The 25520-nt window shown below is 35.4% G+C and overlaps 2 protein-coding genes across 5 annotated transcripts in view; one reads left to right on the forward strand and one right to left on the reverse strand.

Annotated features, from left to right (window-relative positions):
* LOC103970302 (protein unc-13 homolog) overlaps positions 1-10043 on the forward strand; it is a 30551-nt gene extending 20508 nt beyond the window's left edge. Inside the window, exons 17-26 of one of the 4 annotated variants that reach the window (XM_009384024.3) lie at positions 540-657; positions 3501-3673; positions 5364-5430; positions 6345-6479; positions 6944-7050; positions 7202-7279; positions 7348-7443; positions 8034-8129; positions 8203-8386; positions 9702-10043. In XM_009384024.3, coding sequence (XP_009382299.2) covers positions 540-657; positions 3501-3673; positions 5364-5430; positions 6345-6479; positions 6944-7050; positions 7202-7279; positions 7348-7443; positions 8034-8129; positions 8203-8386; positions 9702-9856 — 1209 coding nt within the window. In that variant the 3' untranslated portion in view covers positions 9857-10043. Of the gene's footprint in view, positions 1-539; positions 658-3500; positions 3674-5363; positions 5431-6344; positions 6480-6604; positions 7051-7201; positions 7280-7347; positions 7444-8033; positions 8130-8202; positions 8387-9701 lie in introns of those variants that run through there. The other 3 variants (XM_065174360.1, XR_010502272.1, XM_065174361.1) reach the window with 3 other exon arrangements.
* A 183-nt stretch (positions 10044-10226) lies between these two features.
* Positions 10227-17543, reverse strand: LOC103970303 (mitochondrial inner membrane protein OXA1-like). The gene is made up of 9 exons (XM_009384027.3): positions 16897-17543; positions 16680-16770; positions 14667-14708; positions 14407-14465; positions 12530-12605; positions 12238-12369; positions 11839-11946; positions 10861-10915; positions 10227-10761 (listed from the first exon to the last, which is right to left on the reverse strand). Exons 1-9 carry the CDS (start codon positions 17358-17360, stop codon positions 10508-10510), a joined length of 1281 nt encoding a protein of 426 aa, XP_009382302.2. The 5' UTR covers positions 17361-17543; the 3' UTR covers positions 10227-10507.
* Between the last annotated feature and the right edge of the window lie 7977 nt (positions 17544-25520).

The raw sequence follows: 25520 nt of genomic DNA on the forward strand, positions 1-25520 counted from the left end.
TGTGTTTTGTGGCATAGCACTTGGCGTATCTAGCACTCACCATTCACCAACATAGCTACTCACCAACATGCAACTCCTAATCAATGATCCAATCAACTAATCCATGTGGTCATTGAATTTGTGCATATGAAATAGAAAGTCAATTGGTGGTTGGCGTTCTTCCTCAGCAACACATGCAATCCATGTTATGCATCAACTATAACATGTGGTACCTGATCACCTGGTATCACTACGTGTTGCAGCTTATTTCAGCATTTGATTCATGCAAATAAAATCTAAAATTCATGGCTAATGGAATTTTGTGAACCAATTAAGAGTATCTGTAACTTGTAATTTACCATTTTGAATCATACTATTGTCTTGAAATATCTTCCATGTTTTAAAACGCTTTAACAAATGCTTTTCATGCAATAAATGTATCCAGGCGGATGCTTAATTTGATTTTGTCTTGTCTTTACTGAACTATATACAAGCTATATATTGTTTCCGTGCTCTCCGCTGAGTGCTTAAGACAGTAATTTAAGTTCATAAATGTGCAGATTGTTGATCAGTTTTTTAACTTGAACCTTCCAATGGATATGATCCATTTGCGATCCTTGCTCATCGGAATAAGGCAGAGTCTTGAATCTTATCTGCTGCACATAATCAATCAGCAAGGTATGAATCATGAGATAGAGGCTCTTTGTTTTATACTTATAAATATAATCACTTTATAAATGTTTGATTCATCAAGTCCAAATTGTCATAGCTAAGGTACTCTAGTGTGGAGCAAACTTACTCTGACTGCATAGAATAACATGTTTGTCTACTTATTCTGCAGCCCTGACATTTGACCTTTTTTGTATTTTGTTGTGTGTTTATGAGCGTGAGTTGAATAGGAAGAAGTGTGCATCAACATATATATTTTGTTACATTATTGTAACTGGATTGACTCTGAAGTTTCAAATCAAAAGCAATTTGAATCCATCCGTTCAGTTATTTTTGAGATGCTATATCATGTCTTTACTGCTTACAAATTTCATCTTCTCTTTAAATTACAATTGTGAGGTACTTGTCTGGTTGATACCCAAAGGTGCTGACTTCAGTGCCTAAGCAAATGCTAGCTAAGAGATCAACCATGTACTTGGAATTGTTAACAAAATATCACACAGGCCATTGCAGACAAAGATGGCAAAGACTGGAAATTCTTTACATGGCCCAACAACATCACACAAACCTTTTTTGCTGCACTTATATTAATTTGTATAATAGTTTTCTGAGCATGTTGACATGACTAAAACTATAAACAAATCTGGGTTCAGGCATAGTTATCAGAACTGGACCAGACTAGACCCTTGGCCTGTCTGGCTTAAAAATTGGATCAGAAGTGATCAACAGTCAGACGCGACCAAGTTCAATCAGTTGGTTTTCTGTGAAGTGTGAACCAAAAGAATCAGCCAGTCCAACTGAAATCAGCAACTTCTGGAGTGCCCTTAAAATGAGCAAAAACCCTTTTCTGTGCTACTTGCAAATCATTAGTCCAGGGATACATTCAGAATGTTAACAATAAAAAAAATATCTGTATTGGAGTCTCAAGACCAATAAATTCCTAGGTTTGTCTTGTACCTTGTGAAAATCATAACTCCTGTTTATAATTTTTTTTTCAGGACTTATTATTAATTTTGTATTATTTTATTTTATTTATTAATATTTTATTAAACATTCAGTCCAGTGATTTAAATAGGTGCTCGAGCGCTCGCCTAGGCGCCCAAGCGAGGCGAGGCGAGGCCCGAGTGCCTCATATGAGGACTAGGCGGTGTGCTTCAGTGAGGTGCCGCCTGGGCGCTCGCCCGAGCCCAAGCGCCGGGCACTTCAAGCTAGCGCTCGGTTCATATAAGGCAACTGGGCGCCTAGGTGGTTTGGTTTAATAGCAATTAGTTGGTTCGATTGAACCAACTAACGCAGTTCCTTACCTCAAAAGCTACCCTTTACGCGTGACTCTGACTCCCTAAGCCAACCCTAGCATGCGTTTTCTCCTGCTGCCTTCACCGCCAACGCTTTCTCCCACTGCCTCCGCCGCTGACGCTTTTTGTCGTTGCCTCCGCCGCAGACGTAGCGAACCGAGTCTTTCTCCCGTTGCTTCCGTTGTTGTCCTCCACTTCCACTGATGTCCTTAGATTCTGTTGCTGTTGCCTACTGCTATCTTAAACTAATCATCCGTTGTTGTTACTTCTCACTGCTGCTTCTCTTCCGACTTTTCACTGTCGGTTTCACTCGGTGACATTTTTTATCCTTTTTTTAAAATAATCATATTTATTAATTATATTATATATTTTTTATATTTTAATATTTTAGAGCGTTTCGCTTCACTCAGGTGAGCGCTTAGCGCCTCAGGCGTTTTGGGACCTTGTCGCCTAGCGTTTTTTAAATCACTGATTCTGTCTGAGCAATTGATCCACCATATGACTATTGACCCAATGTTCCAAGGCTTGGCTGATCACTGCATAGTTCAGTTACGAAAACTATGGATTCTAGTTTACGAGCACCATTCTTGACCATGAATTGGTCGAAGACATTGCTGCATAGGGTACCAAAAAATAAAATTTTCCGGAGGTCACTATTGCTGCTGGATGGTACCCAGACAATTAAAAAATATCAGTGTAACAATTAAAACAAAGTCGCAGTTGCCAACCTTACGGGAGTCTTAGAAATCCATACCAGACTACCAGTCAATGGATGACATAGTAGCATAGTGTAGTTATGAAGTTCTGCATGAAAACCATAGAAAATGTCCCAGGGCATCACAAAATATGGCAGGGAATGTCCTACTCTAAAACCAAATTGTTAGGACTTGGTCCTTCTAAATAGAGTTTTTTCCAGTTTGAGAAGGAAAAAGGTTTTCCAAGGATTCAAACTAAGAAGAATATAAAATTTTTGTTATTTGATAAAAATAACAGAAATAAGCAACGTTCAACAGTTAAGAGCTCTAAGAAGTCTTACGGTGCTTATTAATAGGCTATTTACTGATCCAAACTTCTAAAAGTATTAAACTAGACATTTCACAGAATACCCCGCAAGTATTGGTGTCCTGTTTTTGCTGTTGTCTGGCTGCTGCCATCCCCTTTGAATTGCAGGAAGGTTGTCGTCTGACCCCTGTTCAGCTTGGATCCTGATAGGGTGTCCTGGTCAAAACTGGACTTGTAGTCTCTATGACTGAGGCATGCAATTACCAACCAGTTTAAAATTGCTACTGGTCCAGTTTTGGCCTGCTTCTGGTTGAGACCAGATTGATGGAATTACAAGATCCATTGTTAGGACCAGCTGATTCGTTCCAGCCATAGATGAGGTGGTTGATCATGGCTAGCTATAGGTTCATTGGCTACCCTGTAACATTTACATTTTCCCAGGCACTTAACCTGGTACACACGGTATATCATCTACAACTTGCATTATCTGCTGCATCTATAAAGCTTAACAATTTGCAATATACTTCTTGACGTAATACCTTCTTGATATTGCAGTTGATAAGAGTCTGTTATACCCTACTCCCCCAGCCTTGACGCGCTATGAGGAATCCGCGAATCCCTTCACAAAGAAAAAACTGGTGGAACGTTTGATGTTGGAGGACAAAACAATGAATCAACTTAATGATTTGACATTGCCAAAGCTATGTGTTAAACTCAACACTCTCCATGTAAGTTCTGTTTTTTTCTTTGTTCACTAGAATACAGCATTTTTGGGCTTATATAATCAGTGAAGTGTGTTTTCCTTTTCTTAAATAATCAGTGAGCGTGTATGTTGGTCCTATATATTGGATGATTGAATTTTGTTTAATCATCTTCTTGCCAAAAGAGCCCTTTATGCATAGTTACTGGGATATAAATAAATGCATGTTGGGATGGAGCATTTGACAGACATTTACCCTTAATTGTAGAAACCAATTACAATTGGCAATTTTTATTTATTTTACCATATTCATGCTGAGCTCAGGTTGTTGAAGAGTGATGTACAATGCGAACATGTGGTTGAGCTCAGGTGCTGCTTTGTCATGAAATATTGCATCTTCATATTTGATGGTTGTTTCTCCTAAAAAAATGTAATGTCAGAACTCTACCAAGAAAAAAGTATGGACAACCTACTTGGACAATTATCCAAGGTGTAATTTCTTCCTTGATACTTTAAAGGAACAGTATGACAAGAAAAAGGGTAAAACATAATGATAACCTTGGGCTGCCGGAGAGGAAATGAAGTTATAATGTGTATCAACATGAATTTTCTTTTCCAAGTCACCTATACCCCTAGTTTAGATCACTAAACACATATGAGGGGCCCACGTTTTCCTAATTGATATATTCATGTATACAAGCAGTGAGAGTCATGGTAATGCAATTTGACAATTGAGGTGCTCTATTTTTGGTGATCATTGCCAATTCTTGATGCAACTTCCAAGCCAAATTCATTGATAGAGAACACAACATATTTTTGCAAAAGCTAGAATAGTCAAGTACTCAAGTGTAAAATAAGATTTCTTACCTATTGAATGTCAAAGTTTGGGGGTATGCCAAGTTATTGGATATTTACTGCTATGCCTTTTTTATACATAAAAATTGATGGCATCATGTTACGAGGATAGTAAGGTTCGAAATTGGTCAGAATTGACTGGATTATCAACTATGAGCCAATTTGTCGCTAACAATAAGAGAGGAGAGAGTATAAGAAGGTCAATGACTGCTGTAGTGGCAACCTTAGGTTCGAAAGGAGTTCAAGAAAGAGAGGGAAAAAGATGTGACTAGGACTATGGATGTGAGGGGATATGATTCTTGTTGCATTCATCACAACCGTCGCATTTGCTAATTGTTGCCATTGTTGTAATGTTCCTTGTTCATAGCTGTTCAAGACAAATAAAAAGGTACCGAACAGAATAGTTCATTCATTGAAAAGAAGAGAGATCTTGTGGTATCCAAGATTAATTTCAAATCTTGTGTGAGCTCTTTTCAAATTAAATTATTTTCTTTGTTTGTCTTTGCATTATGCTACACTATATTTGCATGGTGATTAGAGGGTCAACTACTTAGATGACAACCTTAGGATTCAAAGAAAGCAGAGAAAGAAAAGAAATAAAATGTGAGTAGAATAAAAAGTGTGGATTTTATTAAAACACTCTACATCAAAGAAAGTGTGGAAACTTTATATCAAACTTGAAATGTTTCTTCAATTTACAGTGGCATTATTTGGTTTTCCATAATAAGGAGAGGGATATAACATATGATATGGAACATTAGAAAAAGGTAGTTCTTTTATCAGCATGTATTCCTGGTTTTCATGTTCACCTGACAACTTTGTTGCAAACACTTTTCTTATAGTATATTTTATTGGTAATGCAGTATTTAAGGGAACAACTTGACACATTAGAAGATGCTATAAAACATTCTTGGGTCCTCCTACAGACAGGTAACTATCATGAGGTCACCCCTTTTTACATTTTCTTTCTCTAAATACAATTCTATTTGAGCATGATGGTTGTGAAATGCTAGCAAAAAATAAAATTGTATTTGTGAATATTAATAAACAAATCAAGTGATGTAGAACAGAGTAGGAAAGTAGAGAGAAAGAGGGGAATAAAAAGAAAGAGAAGTGTGAGATAAGAGAGGAGAGCAAGAGATCGGAGAAGATGCAATTCTTTTCATTCAAATCTGAAGTCATTCATTCATTGACAGTCTCTACTATTTATAGGGGTTTATTTGCCTTAGTATAATTAATGAAGACAATGATTTTCAAGAGTAATCTCCTATGGAATTAGTATGTCATCTGAAAATTCAAAATATAATTTCTTGGATACCTAAATAGTAAATGAGTGCCTTAATACAAGAGTTCACTTGATACAAAAGGAGTTCCTAGAACGATCAAAAGACTCTTCAATCTTCAACACAACTCTTAGAATTTTTAGGCAAACTAATAGATGACTTTTTGTTGATTTCTTTACCTAGAATAAACTTTTTTGAAATCCTTTGTAAGGTAAATGATTCTCCTTCATCAAGACTTCAGAAACTCAATGTTGGCATGCTTGGCTAAACTATAATAGCTTGTTCTTTCTTTTTGTGTCGTCAAATTTTAAATATCATAGTAGGAAAGGTAATTATTGCAACTGATTGAGAAGGTTGTGGGCTTGTGATGAAAATGATTTCACCTATAATGCAATTGTCTTGCAAAATTGCGAGGTGATTTTCATTTTTCTTTGCCTACTTGTCTTCTTATCTTAATGTTATTCTCTATGCTTTTTTTTTTTGGCATCATAATTCATAAGTAGTAGCTCATCATCTTTCTACATCTTAGTCTTGTTAGACATTTTAACATATCTGATACAGATGATGGTCAAATATTTGACGTTGCTAAAGATGATCTACCTACATCTAGTGGCACTGTTGAAGAATTGTTTACAATTTTTGATGATATTAGAAGACGTTCAGTATGTGCAAGTGATATGATTGTGGATTTCGTTGGTAAGTAACTTTTGTATGAATCTATCATAAGTTCCATGCCAATATCTCTATAATATTATATATTTTTTTAATAAATTCTGCATTAGTTTACTTTCTCGTGAACCAATATGAGCAATCTTTTTCAGGAAGGGGTAAAAAAATGTGCATGGATGGACTTGAACTAATTCTATGACTCATTGGATCATGTGAAACTACAAGTTGGTAAAGAAATGAAACATAAAACTGGGCTTTATAACAGCAATGATTGAGGTACATAATCAGTGTTAGTATTAGAAACAGGGATTTCTAGATAAGAGGCACTCTTTTTCAATACATGGGATTGTATTGATGATTTAGTCATTTCAATGTCATAAGTGAATTGATGACTTTATAGGATGTGAATATGTAATGATGCTTAACTTGTTGGCTGGATTATATAGATAGTTATTAGATGCTACCAAGCACTCAATTTTGACAATTTGTAGGAGCAAGGGTGATATTTTGGGACTTGAGGAATTCCATGATATTCTCCTTGTATCAGGGAAGTGTTGAAAATGCTCGCTTTGAAATATTCATTCCAATGCTTGATGAAGTAAGTCAAGAATCTGAAACACTCGTCACATTTATGTGTTTTCCTTAAGTCTCAGCTTTTGATAATCCATACCAAAATAGTTCAGGACCATTCTCATTATCGTCTATCATTTCAATAGCTTGGTCATTAACTGTCTCTGGTTTCCATACAGGTTCTTGACACTGTGTGTGATTTAATTGTTGATTCACTCAGGGACCAAGTTGTTTCAAGCATTTTCGAAGCAACAATGGTACTTCATTGTGTAAGAGCACTGGTTTTTCAATAGTCTTTCTCTTGCCTAACCTTCTCACTGAATAGGATGGATATATATGGGTGATGTTGGATGGAGGTCCAGCCCGTGTTTTCTCTGAGAGTGATGCAACCATGATGCAGCAGGACTTGAATGATTTGAAGGTAAATGTTTTATTGCATTTAGTTTAGTGTTCTAGCATGTCAGGTGAAAAGGGTAAAAGTTTAAGGCTCTTTTCTTTTCCAATTTCTTATTTAGGTGAAAGCAGGCATTGCATTTTCATGGCATGCTGCTGTACAAATTAGTTAGTATGGTTGGTGCTGTCAACTAGTATGGTACAGCACCAGAGGGACAAAAAGGAGTGTGTACTTGGCGAAGGGGGGAGATTGAAGAAATTTTTCTTAGGAGAGTGTTTTTTATAGATGGACAAGAAATTCCTAGAAAGAGAAATCCTGGATATTCAGAATCTATTAGTCCACAAAAGAGATTGGAACATTTGTTTATCTTACTATAAATATGTATCCGTGCATGGTGCCGTTATGGATAAATTATGCATACCATCAGGACTTGGAACCTTTACTTTCTTTACTTTGAATATGTAATATCAACTTACTACCAATTTTCGTGTAATCAGATTTAATCTTTGCAGAGCTTTCTTGTCCATCCTATCAGTTTCCTGAGCAACTAGGATCTCAGATTCATGCATCTTATTCTCTTATTTAATTATATACTCAAGAGGATATCTGTCTCCTAGGATCTTTTTGTGGCCAATGGCCAAGGACTACCTCAAGATGTGGTTGAGAAGGAAGCAAGATTTGGTGAAGAAATCTTAGATTTGTATGCCATGAAGGTTTGTTATTTTCTCTGGTGGTTTATTAATATAATCATTAAATATGTGTATAATATTTTCTTTTGAATTTTAGGCTGAGACCATTATTGACATGTTGATAAGTGCAAGTCAACAAATTCCTAATCATCTTGAAATTAAGAAGCCCGGAAGAAGATCTGCAACTGATGTTGACACTTTACTCCGAGTTTTATGTCATAAAAAGGACAAATATGCCTCAAAATTTCTAAAAATTCAATATCAGCTTCCCAAGTCTTCAGGTGATTTTGTAAGCTTTCAATCAAATTAGTAACATTCATTGTTGTGTCAGATTTTATGCTTAGTCCACATGGAATAACTGTGCAGTTTTTAAGTTTTAGCATTCACAACCTTATCCATGCGACTGGAAAAATTTACCGCTTTATCTATTACTTTTAACCTTATCTACTCTAATGGAAGCAAATTCAGTAGTAATATTTAGTGGTTATTAATATTTTAGTACATTTGATATTTGACTATGTATTAGACTAATATCATGTATCAGTGAGTGCTCTGAAATCTGTTGGAAACATACAATATCAGATCAGATTGTTCCTTCAATTATATTAGAGTTCTATTGTGTTATGTAAGAGTTGTTGCTTATTGTGTTATGTAAGTGTTGCCATAATAAGTATCAGATTTAGTCAATCTGTCATTTTGAAGTTGGAAATTATCTATTTGATTATTTGTTGGCCGTACACTGGAACTCTTTATTCATGGATTTGAGAAAAAGAAAAGCAATAGTAAAGTTGTAGGTATAATGATAATTGGATATGGATCTACAAGTTTGAGGTTTCCTGATTGCATACAGGATTAGTCTCTGGAAACGTTAGTGATAGTCTTTGTTTTAGTGCTTTGTCATATCGCAACAATTAAATTCAATTAGTTCATAGCATCTCTTATCAACAGTAATAGGCTAAAAACATATATATATATATATATATATATATATATATATATATATATATATATATATATATATATATATATATATACATATATATATATGTCTTGGTAGTGTTTCATTAGATTATTGCTGTACATTGCCTTAGACAAATTTCATAACTAGCACGCCCGTGCACACACACAGGCTACATGTAATATAGAGCTAAAGAGAACCATCCCATGGATGAGCATTTTTTTTATAATCTGCTGCCTTGATATTTGGTTGCGGGTGTATGGATGGAAGTTCAAGAAATTTTTGAATATAGTATGTGATATAAAAACATGCTGGCACGATCCCTTTAAAGGTCATTGAATTGTTGATGATGTTCTTGTTGATGACAACCGGTGGAAGGATAACTGATATGTTGCCCCTGCCACTGCCCTATGAGTCCACAAGTGATAAGCTAGCTAGCTACTTGGAAGATCTAATGTAGGATGGGAGGATATCCAACAATGTAGCCATATTCAATATCCACTTATTGGTTTCTGCTATGTCGCCGCTATCTTTTATTTGAATGCCTGAGCTATACAAGTAATCTTATCTGTTGTTTGGCTGTTGGTTTATGTTGAAATTATGAGTAAAATAGAGGTCTGAGCACCCACTCTTTGCAGATTACGAGGACACGACTGGAAAGGTGCCCCTTCTATCAGATATGCTTAGAAGAAAGAGCTCGATTAACTGGACCAAAAAGGGCCAAAGAAGCTTTAAAATCGTCAAGAACAAATTTCAGGAAGCTACCTCAGAAATCGGGCGACCACCTCGGTGAACTCTTGCTCTCTCTATGTCACTGTTGTAGTTTGTAGCAAGTACGTCAGCGGAATTGTTTGCTACAGGTTGTTGGACCATTTTTGAACCTTGTACTATATATACATTAGAGAGATAGAGAGATAATTCTGATTGTTTATATCATAGAGATAATTCAACATTTTATATCCGTAATTATACTTTGAACACTGATGGGTGTTAATTATGTGTGTAAAATAATTAGTCACTTTTTTGCCATATCAAAGATGAACTAGAAACTTTTTTTAAAATGCAAACATAAATCATAACAAAATCAGTGAGGCAGGCCTGTTTATGATTTACCTGAAACAAAAAAAAACAAAAAATTGTCTGTCCAAAAATAACAGTGAGAATAAACACCAAGTAGCTGATTTCATACAAATTTTTTTAACTCGAGGTACATTCAAGAATTCTCTTTCTCATGTCAACAATGTGACAGTAGATTATTAAGCCCTGTATGGTTTGCGTGATGGATACCGGAAAATTTCTGCGTTTCTAAAAAGAAGAGAGATTTCCATGAACTGTTCTCAAGTTTATATCCACCCAGAAATTGTCGATTTCATAATTGCATAAGCTCCATCGACTATAACACCTGTATAAATAGTTTGCAATGCTGGAAATATCTCCATTCCCTCTACCTTTTCTTAGGTTTATTTCTAGCTTTGACCGTCTTTTCCAGGTTTCTGATCCGCTGGCTGACAACAGAAGATGATGATACCCTTCTCAAAGGCATTTTAGTCTCAGATTCCTTAGCTTGTAGCGGAGAGGCCGCCGGCGCGATCAGCTTGGATGCACCAAAGAAAGAGAAGCCCGGCTGAGATGCAGGGGTGGGTGGCGGAACCATATCAGGAAGATCCAAAAATTTCCTCACTGGAGGGTGTCTAATCACTGTCAACAAGTCGAAAAATTATAATTATGAGGGCTATGCTACCAAACCATCAAAACAAAGCTACAAGAGAAGGCTCATCTTTAGATATTATAACTCACCAAAACCATACATAAGAGAGAAAAGATTTGATGTGATCCAGTAACAGAAGATAGCCTGGAAATTTCAAAATGGTAATCAGCACATACATGTGAAGCAGCCAAAGCATCCACATTGGAACATTACACTACACTACATGGATAACCAAAATGCGTCTCAGCATCCTACATTTACCAAAGCAAAAAAGAACGTTTTGACCATAATTACTACAGTAATTAGAGTGACTTTCCAACATATTCATAATTACAATAAATAGGATGGAATCATGGGATCATCATAAACAGGAGATAAGATATATATATATATATATATATATATATATATATATATATCTCAGCATCAAATGCTAGGAGATAAGATATGTCACCCTGAGCAAGTATGCTATTGTTTCACCAAATTTTATGAAAATATTGTGAAATCTTACTTTAATATCAAAACTAATATATAATTATTTTCTCCACAATAATTCAGTAACTTTAGCTTTTCGACAATAATGCCTCCTTCAGTTGATGTGTTTGTCTAAGTAGATGCATCAATCAGCCATCTCAAATTCAAAGTGTAGAGTTGCTTTTCCTTATTCTACTGAAAATTTTATCAATCGAGGCTTCAAGAGAAAATGTAAATTTCATTGATTTATAAAGCCTTATTCTTAATAAATTCAAGTGTAGGATCTGTGAGAGGCTTATGTCAAGGCCAATTATCTTTTGCCCAGCAGGTAGGTGTCACGAAAAAGAAACAGATTTTCAATTTCAGAAGCAAACTTAATGGACATGCCATCACCCATCTCTCAATAACTTAATATGAAAATGACTTGAAGTGCCCTACAACTGACGCATGGCATATAATGATACATAGAACATCAAAGTTTGTTCTATAACAAAGAAACCTGCATCCGGAAATTGTACCTCGAAATAAAATACCATAGTTGTAGGCACACAATACTGCTTCTAAAAGATTTAAGGGTTCGAATATTTTAATACCTTTGGGAAATGGGCAGTAAATGGGACAGTCATAAGCGCAAGAACTCTGGAGAAGTTCTTCATCGTTTTTGCCATAGGATTTCCTTCCATTCCTTCTTGCAGGTTAAACTGAACAGATAGAAGTTATCTCAGTGCCGACACTGGTATAAAGAAAAGAAGAACTAAAGCAAATGTTCTACTCAAATTCGATTTATATTAATGTCCAGAAGAGGCAAATCAGTGCAGCATGAGAAAAATTATACACAATAAAAATAAAATACTTCCAGGTGTTGTTAGAAACAATCATGACATTGGTGAAAGATTTGGGATTCAAGTTATCCAGTTATTATAAAATTGAGTTATCTACTAATATACTTTTCCATGTAATGACAAACTTTATCTGTAGTTTAGGAAGGTTACCTCCACAGTCGCCAAGAAGGTTAACGCTGTTAAAGCTGGAAGGATGTACTGAGGATCAGGCGTTGTCAAATCGGTAAACCAAAATGCCCCACCCCCTTTAAAAGATGGAACTTTCTCAACCATATTTGAGATCTAAAAGAAAAACATATCAAACTATCTGTGAGTAGACAATCGTTTACAGCTTATTTTGCATGTTTGAATTTTAAAGCTTTGATGTGACCATGGTCAAGTGCATATCAATTAGTTATCACAAGAAAGAAAAAACTTCCTAAGACAAGGTCAACAGACTTACAGCGAAAAAGAAACTGATGAAAACTGGCCCTTGGATAAAAAGTCCCTTTAACGGAGTGAATGGAGTAACCCCATACCTAGAATCACCAACCAAAAGCAGACATGAGTAACCAATTAGATACGTTGACAGATAAATAGAAATTTTGCTTGCTCTTAAATAAACTGAAGTTGATCAGAAAAAACTGCAGGCAAACAGAATGAAGATTTCCACATACTGAATATGCATGAGGAACCAGCCATAGTACTACAGGAATTAACATGGACCTTTCTCACAATTTATACAGGTCCGCCACCCACAGGACATCAACTTTATTTTTAACTGTGGCTAAACTATAGCATGACCTTCAGTTCCAGGACTTATACTTCATGTGTATTACATATTTTAACAAAATCAATATACAGACATAAGAAATAGAACACAAAAGATGAGCTGTAAGAGCACAAAGGGATCAGATATATTTGTGGTACAAATCCTGCTCTGCTATTGACCTTGTTTTAAAAGGTTAAATTCTGCAAAGTGCCTCCTAATTGACACTTTTGGACTCTTTTTCCCACCGATATACCTATTCATGTATCCAATACAATTCCATGAGCCAGACGCTCACTACAATCTTCTAAGTTTTTAAAGTCCCATCTGTTATAATTTTCAAATGTAATATTAAACACATTTTTCCCACATGTCCCATCATAGAAGTCTATTTATTTACATTCCGAAGGAGGAGGGGGGAAGAAGGAACGCACCAGTGTACCATTGGAACGGTATATCATGAGTGGTATCCCAGCTGAACCTTGGTCAAAAGAAAAAAATATATATATAAACACGACTGGACCCAACATCTGGTCTGGGCTAGTATATCACTGTGTTCGCATATCTACCTGAGCCAACAATGCGAATTCATGTCATAACCCAACCAACACAAGAGTGTGCAATGAAACTACAAACCCTGACCAGTCATCTGCAAAAACAGACAGTGAACTGCCATCATCAATCTAAACATTTGCCATCATCGACCTAGACCAATCATCACCAACACATGCCTTGCATCAGCCTTCTTTTTCTTTTTCTCTTTTCCCCTTCACAGCAGTATCCATTAACCACCACATCTAAGCCATGAACATATCTCGAAACCACGTGGGCAATTCAGATCACAATCAACACTTTCCTAGTAGAAAGATCTGATGTATTCTGATGGACCACATGTAGGCTGATCTGTCATGTTATCAGATCCAGAAAAGAAAATTTAGTAGCTAGATCCTATTCAAATTGATCAAATCTGAACAAAACAAAATTTGTTTATATGCCTCCCTGCAACATGCAACCAGGTCTCAGGTCCATTGGTTACTAAGAACTGCAAGTTGAAGTGGCCATAGTGGCCACCACCACCAATTGGTCACATGTATCTCCCTTTCTTACTGCACTCCGGTTTTTTCTTCTCCTGTTTCAGTATCAAGTTGTTAAACCAAGTTCAAGTTAGTCAACCACAACTTGTCATGTATTTAGATCAGAACCCAGTTACCTACATAGGTGGTCAGGTTCAGGCCACATACTCCTTGTTACCGGACTGGCGGACCCAGTGCCACCATTATGCATATATGTTTAATATCTGACTAACACAAGAATATTTTTATCAAAGAATAATTACATCATTCAACTATCATTATCCTTTTTACGTTTTGCTAGCATGTTAAAATTTTCACTGTAATCACAAAGTTTTTGTTGGTGCATTTCATTAGACTAAAAAAAAGGACCTTTTATTCGAAAGCACAATATATATAATTTATCCAAACTAGGCTCATGTCTAGGTAGAGAACCTCTCCTATAGCAGCGAAACCAAAGACAGATTAAGTGATGACAAAATTGAACTGACAAAAACATACTTCTGGAACAATGCCTTCATTTGTTTTTGACCCTCCTGCACAGATTTGGGATCCATTGTCTGCAGCAGATAATGAAATATCATTGCATGACAGAAAAAGGATATATTAAAAAAAGAAGAAAAGGTGGCAGCAGCTGCATTTGAGCACAAGTATTTATCATATATAAGTCAGGGATGATTAAACAATAATCATGCTGCAGAAGATTCAAAATATGGTTATCTGGTTTAAGCAGTCAATCCATGTTCAGGAGTAGAACGTACATCCATTTGTTTCTTAAGTTCTTCCATTTCAGGTCTCATCATCTGCATGGGAAAAAAATGCAGGTTTAGAAAATGTCTTTCGTGTTTTTAGTGACCACAAAGCAACAAGCTCTGCAAAAATTATAAACACATGATAGGAGAAACATAAGTACAAAATAAAACAAATAATCCTTGTTTAAAACATAAGGAATGTTATCAAAACATTAGTGCACTAAAACAAAGAAAATATTTAACTAAAAAATAATAAAAGAATTATTCCTCCACCTCAACCACTGCTGCCAAAAGAAATGCAGAAAGACCAATTTGGAAATTCTTAAGATGATGTCAGTTTTCATATACAATAAATATAGAGAGACCAAAGATATACAGTGTCATTGGACCAAGCATTTCACTGTCATTTCACTTACCTGTGTTATCAATTGAAACATTTCTGAAGAGCTAATTGTTGTGATCTAATCCATTGCCTCTATGTCAATTCAAGTTGTACATAATTAGGATGTCTGAAATGCACTAAACTAGTTATGATGTGCCTATTTCACTAACTTTCTAGCAGTTTCAGAAACATCATGTCTTTAAATTATATTGAAACAAAAATATCATGTTATAGAGGTTTTCTTGCATATTACCCCTGGAACCTCACAAATTTATAGAATAAGCCCTCCCATATGCCTATTTATATCCAAACCAGAAAAAAAGACCATGGAAATGTATTAAAAGCCGTAGTTACTGCTGTGCATGAAGATGAGCTGAATACCCCACAATTATTCCAATCAGCTCAATGCTTAGATGATGAGGAGATTAGCTACCATTAAGAGTCAAAAGTTGTATCATGCTATCAATGGACATAATATGTAGGGTTTAGAGATGACTGGTGCTCTATTAAAGTAGTGAAGGTAGTTGATGAGGTGTTAACAAAGCGAAGGTGAGCATCACGCAGAAATGTTTATGGTTGATGCTATTTATTCACAGCTGAGTGCTTATACACTTTGCAAGTCTATATTATGCTTACACTTTATCTATAAAAAATCACACAATGTCATGGTTCTGATTGTCATCTTCGGTGCCCATGATCCAACAGTTCCAGAGACAATAAACTTTAACTCCAAAACTATATCGTTTGATTTCTTCATTAACATTTCTTGGAACCCACCAAGACATATAAGTTCATTTGTTTACAGGACAAATTCTTAAAAACAAAAACAAACCAACAGTAGCAGTACCAGTCCTCTGCTCAATATACATGTAGGCATATATTGTTGTAATCCAACCATGTGGCAATGAAAAAACCTACAGCTTACAAGGACTCCTTCCAGTTGTTCCCCGCCCTCTTATTCTCCAAGGGCTAGTACACAATAACAACAAGAAGCCATAAGATCTCCGATTGTTGGGCAAACTAGATTCTACTGCCTACAAGCTTCGTAGAGGTTAATATCACTAATAACCCAGAACCATCAAGTCTTTCCACATTAATATTACCAAAATTTTCTTATATCTGAATCTATGGCTTCTTCCACTAAATGACTCCAATTGACTCTCATCTAATAAATGCATCTATAGATCACCTTTGGACATATTCATACCACCTAAAATGATTTTCCCTTGTGTTATCGACAATCATAGAAATCCCTAATTATTCAAGAATGTAAAGATTTCTTAGCCTTTTTTTTCTAGTTTTGAGATATCTTTTAAGGCGGCAAATTTACCACAAATTTATTTCAGAATTTCACATTGTTTAAGTCAAATATAACCCATATATCTTGGTAAAATCAGAATTCATCTGCCTCACAATTAGGTCAAAGAGTACCAAGAAAACAAAACTTAACTACAAAAATTAATTCAACAATAAGCTGATGAAGCAAAATGAGTACAATTGATCAACTTTGGGATGTCAATTAACCATCAAAATAATATGAGCAGAATTATAACATACCACACTGATCTCTGAAGCTCATTATTGAAATTAGCAGAGAACAATGAGCCAAAAAATTAAAGCAATGGCAAGTTGCAACTCACACTAAGCTTCACCGTCGATTTCATTTGATTCAATAGAAGTGGGATGGTAGCCCCTCTAATCAAAACAGTCGTCAAAGCAATAGAAGCCCACCTGAGATCCAAAAAAAAAGGGAAAAACATTGAAATTTGATATTATTACCCCTCCACGCCCTCCTCCAAAGCGTCTGAGCGCCTATTGGTTGGTTATTATCAACCTAAGATGGGCGAAAGACCTAACCAGTTCAGACCGCTGAAAGTATGAACACCGTCAATCAAATGCTGGAGAGCAGCCACAGGTAGGAACGAGTCAGCCGCCGCAGCTGCCACCTCTCCAGGAAAAGGAGCTGGAGCCGCCGCAGCTGCCACGGTAGCAGTTTCCACAGTGCTGCCCGACAAAACCTCCGAGACATCCTTGATGTAGTCGATCTCGTTCGATCCCTCAGCACTCGAGGAGTAGCTCCGAAGGAGGCAAGGGTCAAGGCCCAAAGGGAGGGAGAAGCCGAGGCTTCTGCGGCCGCCGAACCCAGAGAAAGATGGGGCAAAGGAGGAAGGCCGGGGGAGGGATGGCGTTGGGGACAAAGGCGGCCGATTTGGGGGTTCGGTGGATTCACGGTCGTCGCGGAGGATGTGGGCGAAGGACGGGTGGAGGCGGCGGGTGAGATGGGTGAAATTAGAGGTGAGGCTTCTCCGACCGCAAGCCATTCCCGAAGACGAACAGAGAGGTGGAGGAAAGATCTGGGGTTTAGGGTTTTGGGTTTTGGGCGGGACGACGGAGGACGAAAGAAGGAAGATGCCTGCGACTCTCTGTATTTTATCGCACTCTCTTCTCCGATCGCATCAGCGACGGCGCAGATGCCTGCGACTCTTTTTGGCCTTCAGCCGGTCTCCGGAGGAAATAGGTTGAGCGAACCGGATTTATTTGACTCTGGCCGGACCTGGACCGGGTTAATTCAATTGAACCTAACAAATTAAATAATTGTCTTCATCCAACAAGATTTCTCACTATCATTTGGAAAAACAAGAAATGTAAACATATACAGAAAGCAATGTACATGACTATTGCCCAGTGCGAAAACAAGAAAAGGAATGTACCGAGTGATGTATTATGATCCAATGTTGCCACCGAAGGGTTGGAGGTTTATGTGACTATAAAAATTATAATATATTATTATTAGGTAAAAAAATTTAATATCAAAATCTAAAATCAAATAACAATACATCTAAATTTATGATGTTTATAAATGTATATAATATTTATAAACTTAAGTGATTTATGTTTTATTTTTTAAAATTATTATCCACTCCTTGATTAGTATCCAAAATATTAAGAATATTTTCTATTTTAATCTTAATTCTTTATAAATATATATACTGGTTCGTTCATTATAATTTGACTTATCCTTAATTTTTTAGTAAATTTTAAATAAGCCAAATTAAGATGAAACAAAATTCAGAATAAATTATATCATTCTGAATTTTAGTTCGTTCTTTTCAACTAATGACTTATCAGTAATTGTAAATTAATCTTTAAAATATTCCAATATAATAATTGTAAACTATAATGAAATCTAAATATTATTAGTAGTTATTATACGATTGAGCCTTTTAGATCTTTTTCGATCAGTTATCTCAATTATTTATTCTATAAAAATTTTTAATAATTAAATTTATAATCCTTTCAACTAATCTTTTTAATAATTAAGTTTATAACACACCCAATATAATTATATATACTCAATCCATTTATAATAATTTAATCCAAAAATTAGAAGGACATTTACAAGAATATATGAAGGAAATACCATTCTAATAATATAATATTAATACTTTGAGTTTTTAAGATAATATTGAACTATTAATATCATCTCTATTTCACGGGTGAAATATTGATATAATTAGTGTTCATATAAAAATTTTTATACAGAACTAATACCATCCTTATGGAATAGTATTGTTCTTTTTTAGTACACAATCTCAAACTACGAGGATATCTAAAATAGTATTATCTAATTATTCAAAATATATTATCATTTAGGAATATCTAAATCTCTTAATTATATATATAACTATAAATATTATTTTCTTTGATCTAATTTAAAATTAATTCTTTAATATAATTTTATAAGTTATTGGTCTGGACTACTTTGACAATTACAACACTAATGTATAATATAAAATATAATATAAAAGTATCATAAAAAAAGGTAAAACTTTTATTATAAATTACATTTCATAAGCTTTATCATCTCCGGTTACTTTGAGAGTTACTAGTCACATAAAATTCAGAGATATAAGTTATAAATAATATTCATAAAAAAAATTTAATTTAATTTATGCTAAAATAGTTTAATAATAAAATAATAATTATAATAATTATTGAACATTAATCAACATTAAAAAAAACTCATATGATAATTGTAATAATGATGAAATATAAATCATACCTTTATGTGAAAAATAAATATTATTCTATAATTTCAAACATATGCATGTGAACAACTAAATAAATATTAAAAATAATAAATAAATTTTTATTTATCACAATCCACATGTGATAAGAGTCCTACAAAGATAAGAGTTTTCAATCAACATAAAAAGAAATTAAATTTAAAAATTATTTTTTGATATTTTATTAGTTATCCAAAAAATCCAAAGGATATAAATTTTATTATCTTAATCATAGTTAGATGATATTATATTCTAGTAATATAATTTTTTTTTAAATGATAAAATTAATCAGAGTGAAAAATCTTGAATGATCAATTTTGATATCGAGGAGATACATATTAATACTTATTTATCATATCATATTAAAAAGAAATTATTGTTCCTTAAATTATTGAGAGAATTGATGAGGGTAAATAACAAAATAACATTGACGAACTCTCACATGATATTGATTTCATCGCTAATGATATTGTAGAATAACCAAACCGATAGTTTTGAGAATATCTCAAAGAGAAAAGAGATATACTATTTTTAACATATATATATATATATATATATATATATATATATATATATAATTATGATACAAGGATAAAAGGGGATCCATTATCATTTTTATAAACTATATAAAGTAGTAATTCTAAAAAGTGGTATGATATGATGAAAGAAGATTTAAAATTGATAGACCATAATGGTGTTTGAGAACTCATTGAATTACTCAATAATTATAAAAGAGTCGAATGCAAATAGGTCCTTAAGACAAAATATAACTCAATAAAAAATATGAAACGATATAAAACCAAATTTATGGTCAAAGGTTTTCTAAAAGAAAATATTGACTATAAAAAGACCTTTTCTCTAATTTTAAAAAAGATTCATTAAAAATCATCATGTTATTATTAGCTCATTATGATATTGAGTTACATCAAATCAAATGGATGTGAAAATAATATTTCTAAATAGAAATATATATATATATATATATATATATATATATATATATATATATATATATATATATATATATATATATACATAAAGGATTCACAGAAAAGAGAAAAAAAATTGGTTTGTAAACTTAAGAAATCTATTTATAACCTTAAATAAGTTTCATGATACCATTACTTCATTCGGATCTATGTAAAATATTATTAATTAGTGCATATATCTAAAAGTTAGTTGGAACAAGTTTATTATATTGGTCTTATATATGGATGATATTTTATTTACCAGTAGTGATATTAGTTTATTGTACGAAATCAAGATGTTTTATACTAAGAATTTTAAAATAGTTGATATGAATGAGACCGCCTATATTATTGGTATTGAGATATTTAGGAATAGATCTATGTTCAGATGATCTCAGAAATGATATATTGATCGAGTCTTAGAAAGATTTAATATGCAGCCTTATTCGGCTAATGATACACATATTACTAAAGATAAAAGATTCATTCAAAGCCAATGTTCGAAAAATAACATAGAAAAAAATCAAATGAAGGATATTCCTTACACATGAATAGTTGAAAGTTTATTATATACTCAAATTTATATAAGATTATAGATTAGTTTTATAATTATAATACTAGATAGATACCAGAGTAATCAAAAAATAAAATATTAAAAATAAAATAATGAGATATCAGTAAGGGACGAAAGATTACATGATCAGAGAGGATATTCAGATGCTGATTTTGTAAATTGTCTTGAGATCACAGGTAAGCTTTATGATTACGAAATTTCATCTTAAGACTTTGTATGATCGACTCATTTGTCAAACCGTTAAAAATATTTTATGATGATATCACAATAGTTTTCTTCTGACAAGTACTCTAGTAGTTCCAAACATATTAAGATAAAGTACTTAGTGATCAAAGAAAGAGTCTAGAAACAACATGTGTTAATGAAGAATCAGAGCGTCAACTTTATAGTCTAAATATTTAAAGAACATATTAGGTTTGTAAGTAAGTAATAAAAGATACGACAATGCATGTTTAGGTGGATGTTATTATTGATATATTTTTTTGTTTAATTAAAGTTATTTATTTTTTATATTCTTATTTATATTTATATTTATGTATATTATAGTGAAATATAATAATAGGATTATCTTAACAATATAAATGACAAGTATCTCTACATTAACAAAAATTAATGTTATAGTACATAGAACGAAGTACGACATTGATAACGTACAACTGGTATGACTTGTATTAGTAGTTGGACTTTATATAGTAGTATTGTATTTATTAGACTTATTGATTTATTTTTAAATCCATAGTCATGTATAAAATATTTTTTAAAATTTTTTAAAATCGAATTAGGTAAAATTATTTTCAAACAAAATTTATTTTTATTTATTTTTAATTTTAAATTCCTTTTATATATTATAATAAATGGGTAAAGCGGAAGAATGCTAAACCATATGACCCTATATAATTATGTAAGATGTATTATAAATCTAATTGATTCTGATGATGATTATAAGCCAAGAGAAAGAAAGTTTGATTGTTATTAGGAGATATTCTTGATGAAAGAAATTCTCTTAATTACTTACCGTAAATCATTTGCTCTGTATTGTTATTTGATTTCAATACTAATGTTAAAATTTTTTCTGCATAATAATATCATATGATGATTTTTTATTCTTATACTTGTGAATCCTCTATTAAAAGATCGAGGGACCAAGAAAAAAAAAATCAACAGACAAGAAGAATAGTCCAAGAAACATGCTCCCCAAACCCGATCAACAACCAGTAGAACTAAATAAAGAAAGATCCAAAAAAGAAAGAAACCTAAGGGGGAAAAAAATCAACGAACAAAAGCATCATACATTCCGAACCCAACCAAGAACCAAATAATAGGAGGAATAAAAATGACTTGGACAATAGATTAGTGGGAGAAAGAACATAAACCTCGATGATTGATAGGGCCATTCCCCCTCGACTTGAGAGTAATGATCTGCAAATGGAGCTACCGTTGCAAGTCCTTTCAGATGACGATGATGGGGATGCCCGCTTCTCGTTCCCCCTGAAAAATCCACTGCTACTGCTTGGAGCGAGAGTCGTCATTGTTGCTCCGATGGTAGTGGGAGCCAGAGACAACCCAAAGAAAGAAAAGAACCTACATAGGATCAAGAAGGAAGAATCTGGATAGGGCTCAGGGGGTTCAATACGTATACGTTCTGCCACTAAAGATAAAAATGATGAGAATAACATGACTCGATGTTTGTTTTGTATTTAATGCTTTAATAAAAACAAATTTTGGATGAACACAAGATGAAGCAGATCCTTCGGCCCCCCATGACAAATGGGCCTCGAGGATGATGGTGATCAGTATAGAGCTTGACATCAACTTCGTTTCAGGCCACTTGTTCATGGTCCGGGTCGGAACAGCCTCTCTCTATCTATCTAATTGCAAGTATTTTCTGCAAAACGTGTAGTTACGTTAATGTCTTTCCTCCATCATTATCACTGTGACTCTCCACTGCTTCCATGGAGGCTTCGGGGGAAAAGAGTTCCATCTGTTGTTGACCCAATGATGCACCTCATAGTTTATGCATGGGCGGTGGAGTGGTTCTAGGATCGCACAAGGCTGCGAATCTTCCTCACAACTCTGCCATGCTACTACTATGTGGGACATGAACCTTTGACTCGTCAATTGCCTTACAAGAGTGAACGACACATGCCTTCACATCCTGCATCGATCAGTACATTCGGTGATGGATGGTAGGAGGAAAGGGAGGGATTGACGCAAAAAACGTTGCACCAGTGGGATCTGGCCAGATTGGGACCGTGTAGGTGCATGTGTTCACCCACTACGTGATCCACCAAAGCCTAATAAAGAATTAGATATGCCGAAAGCATAATCTCTACTCGATCACAAACCAATACGAGATCCAAAGACTACTTACTATATAGCTTCCTATGACCACAAGCAATGTCCATCCTAAAAGCACAGGGCAGTGCAAGTACGCAGCCGATGATGGGCTTAAAGTCTTCTGAGTAATGATCCTTGGCCTTGAAACACGAGGAAGAAACAAAGATCCTGTCTTTCTAAGAAACAAAGAAATAGACATTAGCTTAATCTATATAATAGAAAACCATAAATTTTTGTTTATCCTCCTCTCGCCCTTGATGAATCAAACAAGAGGATGACCAACTGCGATTCATGTATAGTGTCAGCGTGCAGTGGAAGATAATGAGGCACCAAGGCATGTCATGTGAACCCTGTCCTTGTTTTTGGGGCTCTATACAAGTAAAACAAGTCGAGCAATCATTGAACAGCGACACCCATCAGCACATAGATTAGAATCTAGCTTTCGTCATTAAAAGATACGGCTCGTGGATTCGGTCCATCTCTGCATTAAAAAATGGTCAAATGAGTTTGGTGACACCGATGCCTCCTGAGATGGACGTGGGGGATACAAACAAAGTGCGAGGCTAAACTACGATATCAAGGTTGGGTTAACCAGATCACTCGCAGCATCCTACCAAAAGCATCTTCGTAAAATGACAACCAAGGGTGAGACAAATGTTTCTGCGGACTGTAAGGTTGCAGTCACTAAGTTGTCTTCGTATAAACATCGGAGCTCCATCAGCATTCGTCCAAGACTTTTGCCCACTCCCTAACCCTAGTATGAGTGACTAGAGTACAATAATGACGACGAATTCAAGGGATCGAGGACATGTCACATATTCTTGATGGTGGTAGCGAAGCGTTGTTGTCAGGTAATCAGATGACACGGTCAGATGATACGTACATTGGGGTGGCAATCCCTCGAGGTGGTCGCCGTCACTTTCTCCCACACCATCAACGACCGTGCGGGAAGAAGGTTAAAAAGTCTACGTAGCCCAACACAACAAAAGGAAGCTGTAACAGTGACCACGGAAAGCCGCAGTAATAAATCATCTTATATGTTGCTCCAAGTCTGCGCTCCGAGGCTTCTATTTTTATCCAAGATACTCCTGCTGATGGATGAAGCTAAGCTCACCCACCACGTTGTTGTGGGAAGAAGAATAAAGTGACGAGAGCCACATTCATGCATGGGGTCATTAAAGAGTTGTTTCAGGAGAAGGGGAAGAACATGGCAATGCTCCCCACGGGAGACCTCGATCTTGTTGCCGAGAGACAACTTGCAACCTACCAATCCATTTTGTTTGACGAGTTTTTAGTATAAGATGGTGAAAATTGTGTAGTAAGACTTTGCTCGCTAATTCCAAAACTTGAATTGACCCGTCTGCCACAACCCCTTTGACTACAACGCTTCCTGACCTTATCGGTCTATTCAATCTCTCTTTTCTGACCCACAGACCTCGACCACTGTTCCCTACCACGTTGCTGCCTGTTCTCGGTAGAAACCAGGAAGAACTTTATAGCAGAGGATAAGAATAGAGGCTCACTGGCGTCTAGGGTTAGGTCTGGCGTGGAGCCCTCCGCCCTCCCTACACCAGGAGGAGGAGGCTGCACCTCAGAGGAAGAATCTACACAGCCTTGGACGTCCATCGTACGCGTCCAAAGCCTCCGATACCACCAGGAAATACCAGAATCGTAGGGATCGGATCCGCTCCAATGGAATAAAAGAAAGGTTCTGTTCCATGGGAACCCTTCGGTTCGTGTGTTTTCTTATCACAGGGCGACGAGGTGGGATGGATTGTCAAGGTGAAGTGGGGGATGTGATCGCCAACTGCTAACCCACGGCCGTACCGGGAGTGCGGCATGACATATGCCGTAGAGAGGGGCCGGAGAGAGCGACCATCGATGAATCGTGTTGCTTTTGGCGGTGTACCTCGGCCAGGTCAGGCTCATTCTTTGCTCGTGTGTGGAGCCCCGCTGCTTGGTTGCAGGCAATCCTAGATGTTGATAGGGGTTTTGAGTATGCGAACCTTATTTCTTAGGGTTATCGAGGAAGTCAAGGTGTTATTACTCCGGGGAAGACCGCATGGCTCCATCGGAGACACTGCCTTCCCCATTGCATGTGGAGTCGTCGTGATTTAGATGAGATCTCGCGCTGTGGTTTGCCAATAATTGTCCTTACAAACTACATGTTAGGGGACACCGAGAGATCGAGCAGTGCTCTCTAACCACAATCTCTCATAGCTAGTCCTTATATGAGGGTCCATGAGCCACCTCATCCTTCTATACACCTTTCCATCCTCACCCAATCAGCGTCAACTTTCCACAATCTTTGTCAGACTATGCATTTTGCTTCCTGCAATAAATTCTATTGCTAATTCTACGATACCAACGTAAAGTTGGTAGAAAGAGCACATCACATTCATGACGAGTTGCGGATCATATCATCCTCTTTTATCACATATCCTTCATTTTTCATCCCGATATATTAGATTATTCACTGTGCCCGTTATTAACCTCGAAACTCCCCGTTATATACTAAAACCGTTTTATAGTCAC

This window comes from Musa acuminata, chromosome BXJ3-11, assembly GCF_036884655.1.
Source record: "Musa acuminata AAA Group cultivar baxijiao chromosome BXJ3-11, Cavendish_Baxijiao_AAA, whole genome shotgun sequence".
Lineage (NCBI taxonomy): Eukaryota > Viridiplantae > Streptophyta > Magnoliopsida > Zingiberales > Musaceae > Musa > Musa acuminata.